At 51.5% G+C, this 6000-nt stretch overlaps 1 protein-coding gene across 6 annotated transcripts in view; it reads left to right on the top strand.

Moving 5' to 3' along the window:
- The first annotated feature begins 4925 nt into the window (after positions 1–4925).
- DCUN1D4 (defective in cullin neddylation 1 domain containing 4) overlaps positions 4926–6000 on the top strand; it is an 80221-nt gene continuing 79146 nt past the window's right edge. For 2 of the 6 annotated variants that reach the window (XM_075544358.1, XM_075544357.1), the window contains exon 1: positions 4957–5082. Coding sequence is in view for 2 of the 6 variants with exons in the window: in XM_075544354.1 (XP_075400469.1) it covers positions 5058–5082 (25 nt within the window). In the remaining 4 variants the exon portion in view is untranslated. Of the gene's footprint in view, positions 5083–5363; positions 5480–6000 lie in introns of those variants that run through there. The other 4 variants (XM_075544354.1, XM_075544356.1, XM_075544359.1 and 1 more) reach the window with 4 other exon arrangements.

Raw genomic sequence — 6000 nt, 5'->3', positions numbered from 1 at the left:
GGACCCTGACAGGGGCAGTTCTACTCTGTGCAGCGGGGTTTGCTTTGAGTGAGAATAGACTCCCTGCCGGTGAAGGAGGCTTATTACCATATATACTCGTGTATGAGCCGATTTGCCAGCACATTTTAAATGCAGTTTTTGTGGTAAAATCAGGTGCCTCGGCTGATATTTGGGTCAGCTTATACTCGAGTATATGTGGTACTCATAAACCAGGTTGGCAGCAATGCTCAATGAGAAGGAGCTTTGCTTCTTTGTACCTGGGCTGCTCACTGGCCTGCAGACATACTGCCATCCAGTCAATTCTGACTCACTGCCACCCTATAGGACAGGAGAGGACTGGCCCTGTGGACTTCCGTGACTGTAACTCTTTACAGGGGTAAAAAGCCTCATCTTTCTCCCAAGGAGTAACTGACGGTTTCAAACTGCTGACCTTGCGATTCACAGCCTGATGCATAACCACTTTGCCACCCAGGCTCCTGATCCATTACCCAGATCTGGGTAAATTACTGTTTTTGGTTTTTAATAAGAAAATCACCCGGACTCAATTGACAGCAATGTTGAAAGAGCACGCAGGTGGCCCGTTCGGTACTACTTGGTGGGTACAGACCATGTGACACTGTTGTGTCAGCGGGGGGGGGGGGAGGGGTCGGGGAGCAGCGAGCAGGACCTCACCTGAGTCATAATACATACCATTGTAAAGTTCTGTGCAAATAAATCCATTCAGAAGATGGCTAGCTACAACTTTTTGGCTTACTTTAATTTGATGGAAGTAAAAAAAATTTTTTTTCAAAATAAAATAAAAATCATGCCATGGCCCTGATAAATTTCCTGGCATTGTGAAGACATCTGAAGATCCCTAAGCTATTTGTTGTTATTAGGTGCTGTCCAGCTGGTCATGGACACAGAGCAAGCTGCACAGGATTTGCTTGGCAGTGATCTTTGAGGCAGTGGATTGCCAGCCCTTTCACCTGTGGAGCTGCTGGGTGGTTCGGACTACCAACCTTTTGGTTCATTGAATTGGAGCACTTAACCACTGTGTCACCAGGGCTCCTTACATAAGATGGCACATTTTAGAAACTGTGTATGGTTTATTAACCTCTAGATGTAGAATAGGAGCCCTTGTGGTGTAGTGGCTATGGATTGGACTGTGAACCACCAGGTCAACAGTTTGAAACCACTAGGCACTCCTGGGGAGAAAGAAGAGGCTTTCTACTGTGGGAAAGAGTTAGACTCAGAAATGTACAGGGGCAGTTCAACCCTGTCCTATAAGGGTACTATGAGTCAGAAAGGACTTGATGGCAGTGAGTTTGCTTACCGAGAAGTAGAACAGGAGCCTCGGGAGCTATGAAAAGTGTGTTTGGCTACTGACTGAGAGCTTGGAGATTCCTGTCCACCCAGAGGTGCTTCAAAAGAAAAACCTGGTGAGCTCTTGTTACTGTTGTCCGACTCATAGGGATGCCCTGTAGACCAGAACGCAATACTGCTCGGTCTCGGGCCATCCTCATCGTTGTTAGGCTTGAGCCCCTTGTTGCAGCCACTGTGTCGTCTGTCTTGTGGAGAGCCTCCCTCTTTGCGGCTGCTTTTCCACTTTGCCAAGCCTCATGTCCTTCTCTCTTGATGACCTATCCAAAGTATGACACCCAGTCTCGCCATCCTTGATTCCCAGGGCCGTCTGGATGTACTACTTCCAAGACAGATTTGTTTGTTCTTCTGGCGGTCTATGGTATTGTCACTCTTCTTTGCTGTCACCATAATTCCAATGCATCGATTCTTCTTCAGTCTTCCTTACACAATGTCCAACTTTCACATGCATATGAGGTGACTGAAAATACTACGGCTTGGGTCAGGCACACCTTAGTCCTCAAAGTAACATCTTTGCTTTTCAATACTGTAAAAGAACTTGTGCAGCAGATTTGCCCAGTGCAATGGGTCATTTGATTTCTTGACTGCTGCTTCCAGGAGTGTTGATTGTGGATCTAAGCAAGATGAAATCCTTGACTTCAATTTTTCTCTCAATTTATCCTGGAGTTACTTATTGATCCCATTGTGAGGATTTCCATTTTCTTTGCATGGCACTGTAATCATCTGGTCTGCTTCTGAAAACTCAGTCCGTGCAAGCCATGACACACATGGCGTTGCTGTGAACCTGACTCAGTTAGATGGTAATCAGCTTTGGTTTTAGATGTAGAGAGAAGCCGAGAACAGAAATGGGATGAAGTTTGCAGGAGCAGCTTTTGTGCTCAGCAGAAGAACTTGACTTGCTTACAATCAGCTCCATCCAACAAAGAAACACCTACCTCGAAGAATCTAAGAGGTATCTACCCATCTCTTTCAGGCCAAGTTGAGGCTCTGTCAGGAAAAAGATGATCAATAACCATAAAAACCAGTGCCTCGGCCATCAATTTGACCCTACACAGAGTGAGTAAAGCCTCACAGGGTTTCCAACATGCTTCTCTTGTGGAGCGACTGGAGGATTGGAACAGTTCACCTTTCAGCAGCTCAGCATGCAATCTGCTGGGCCACTAGGGGATCCACCCCAAACTAAACTTCCTGCCATTGAATTGGTCCTGCCTCATAGCGACCCAACAGGACAGGGTAGAACTGCCCGTTTTGTGTTCCTGATGCTGTATCTCTTTAAGAGAGAGAGCGAGAGCCTTGCTTTTCTCCCACAGTGCACCTGGTGGTTTCAAACAGCTGACGCCGAGGTTAGCAGCCCAGTACTTAACCCACTGTTGCCACCAGGACTCCTTCAGCGAGCTAGAGCGTGGTTTATGAGAAATCCTTGCCTTAGGAAGGAGCCTGAAACGGACGACTTTCTATTCAAGTGTGAGATTTTTGCTTGCATGACATGGTTGATAAATGTTTGAAAGATAGGCCTATGACTGATAAAAATTATAAGGCTATGATTTAGTAATGAGAAGTTGAGGATTAAGAGGGATGTGGTCGCACAGTGGTTAAAGCACTTGGTTGTTGACTGCAAGGTGGTAGTTGGTGGTTTGAACCACCCCGGAGTTCTGCAGAAGAGATGGTGCAGTTTGCTTCTGTAAAGACTTACAGCCTGGGAAACCAGAGTCACTAGGAGTTGGAATTGTCCCCATGGCAATAGGGTATGGAGCACAGGAAGTGGCTTGTCTGACCTTTCGTTCTTTTGAGAATTTTTTTTTTCACTAATTTTTATGCCCTGATTTGAAACTCCCTGTTAAAATCTTAAAATTAAAGCCTTGGTTGTAGAAATCTAACACACGAGTGACTGATTATTTTGTTATGGCTTGCTTGTGGTGACATTCCTCTTTGGAGGCAGATCATCTTAGTTGCAGGGCTGGGAAGGGCCCCGCTCAACAAGCACGTGGTATTTGCGTTGCTGTTGTGATCAAAGATTTGGGGTGGGAGCAGAGGAGAGCCTCAATGAATACATTAAAATATTGCCACAATTATGTGGTAGACTAATGGGTTGATTAATGCTAGGAAACAAGGGAATTCTCCAGTTAGGAAGCTCCAGGGTCAGAAGCATTCACCTGAACTCTTGCTTTCCTTTCCAACTCTAGCTTACCAAATGAAGCCTGGTTTAGGAGCCCTGGTGGCATAGTGGTTAAAATTTGGGCTGCTAACTAAAAGACTTACAGTCTGGAAAACTCACGGGGGCGGTTCTACCCTGTCCCATACGGTCAGAACCAATTCCATGGCAGTGCGTTTGTTTTGGGTTTTGGTGGCCTGATGGGGGCAATGCACCATTTGCTCCTAGAGATAAAGATGAACTGTATGCTCCCATACATTTACAGCCCCAGGAGACTTGGGGAGCACTTCTACTCCATCCTGAAGGTTCTCTGTGATTCACACCTCCCTCGCCCAAATGACAACCAGTTTTATTTCTGGTTCAGCTTCCAGCACCGATGATGTTGGTTCTTTCAGTGCACACTACTTGTCTTCCTTGAGCTGGCCTCCTGACTCCTGGACTGCCCACAGACCCAAAGTCAGAGTGTAGCCATAGGCTGTTTGGGGCTCACAGATGTGTATGGCAGACAATACTGGTAGCATTCCAAAGACTTTGGCACAACCTACACTTGATAAAAGGAAGTGCTTTGGTAGCGCTGTAGTTAAGCACCAAAAGGTGGGTTGTTGGACTCCATGGGCCTGGGAGGAAAATGTGCCAGTCTGTGGCCAGAAAGATTACAGCCTGGGAACACTGTGGGGCAGTTCCATTCCATCCTTGAATGCCGATAAGTTGGAATCATACTCGATGGTAATGGATTTAGTTGGTTTGGTGTTGATCAAATTCTGGAAAAGAATTGTATTTTGAAAACGGGGAGAAGCTGGATTGTTGGGCAGGAAATGGGAATGTGCTGATTCCCAGAGGCTTTGCTGGAAATGTAGTGGCGTGGTTCTCCTAGGAAACAGCTGATGGAGACGTCCCAGTCCAAGTTAGGGAGAGAGCCGCTAGTGCTTGTGTGGAGAGCCGCTTTTGAGAGTTGAGAGAAGAGGAGGGAGACCCAGGAAGGAGGGCCGGAAGAGCACTCAAAACTAGGAAGGAGCTGAGTTCCCTGGGGAAGTACGAGCTTCCCCCAACCGTGCTACTCGCTCCAGTGCTTTGTTTCAGATGCAAACCCATCTCTCGGTTGGTCTGGAGCTCCACCAATCCAGCCGGTGAAGAGGCGGGGCTTCAGGGTCAAGGTGGACCAGTTCCCCAGCCTCGCCCCTACACGCGCTTTCGGACCCCCGGAATGACTGACAGAAGCACGATCCAACCTGCTGCTCCCGAGCGTGGCCTCCGCTAGAGGTTTTGCGGAGGCCCGGCACTGGGACCAATTGCGTTAGACCTTAGGGGGCGGGGCCTCTCCCCCAGCTACAGACTCGCTCTCCCGTCGCTCCATATGTCAAATGGGAGCTGCGGCGGGGCGGGCCCTTCTCCGAGCGTCAGCCAATGGAGGAGCCGAGGTGGGCGGGTCAGGATTGCCTGGCGGCGGGTCCTCAGCTCCTAGCGGAGGTGCTGCGAGCTGGTGGGGGGACCGCGAAGCAAGCGCGGGAGCCTGGGCAGTGAGCGGGGCGTGAGCTGTCCGAAAATGCACTCGGATGCCGCCGCTGTCAGTGAGTAACGGGGGAGCCAACGGGCCGGACCGGGAGGCTGCCAGCACTCCCCACTCAGTTTCTAAGGCTCGCCTAGTGCCTCACGCCCCCAAAGCCCCCGAAAGCCCCTGCCCCAGAGCCTCCCTTGCCCTCCGGGGCCCCGGCCGGTGGTGACGCGGAGGGCGAAGCTGGTGGGGGCGGGCGTGGGGGAGGGGGTGGCCTGCCGGGGCGGGCGGAGGGGAGGGGGTGGGGACTGGCTCCCTTTCAGTGTTGGGGGAAGGGGGGGCGGGACGTGCGATGAAGGGCCCGGACCGGAGTATCCGGGTGAATGGAGGTGGAGGCTGCTGCGGGCGCACGGGGCTCGGGGGGTGGCCTGGTGGTGAGAGGGCAGGCAGGGAAGAGCGAGCCGGACGCTGGGGTGAGGATTTCGGAGGGGCTGTGCGCGGCGGGCGGTTCCGGGAGAAAGGCGGGGGAGTGCGAGGGGAGTGCGGGGGCGGGGACAATGGGAAGAAGGGCTGGATGGCTGGAGTGGTGGGAACAATGGGGTGGGGGAGCCGGGGTCGGGCGGGGGCTGATGTAACGGGTTGACCTGCTGCGGGAGGGATTGCGGTGGGATGGGACAGTTGGGGAGTCCGGCGGGCGAATAGGCGAGGCAGGGGGCGGAGAAGACGGCGGGGAGATGAGCTGGGGCCGGCGTAGAGAAGAAATGGGTTAATTGATAGAGGAGGAGGAAGAGGGGTAGAGTTTGTGTGGCAGTATGGGGGCAGGGGCAGAGGATCCTCGGTGGGGTGAAAAGCTAGTTGGAGAGGAAGAAGGTGGAAGGGGCTGGACCACGGGAAGACTGTCATATCTGGATTGGATCTTGCACGGGTTTGGAGGGGAGGGATGCCTGGCTGGGGGAGGGTTTCTCCTTCGCCTCCCTAATTCCATCAAACCACC

Source organism: Tenrec ecaudatus, chromosome 3 (genome assembly GCF_050624435.1).
Source record: "Tenrec ecaudatus isolate mTenEca1 chromosome 3, mTenEca1.hap1, whole genome shotgun sequence".
NCBI lineage: Eukaryota > Metazoa > Chordata > Mammalia > Afrosoricida > Tenrecidae > Tenrec > Tenrec ecaudatus.
This window is presented reverse-complemented; position numbering and strand designations above follow the sequence as displayed.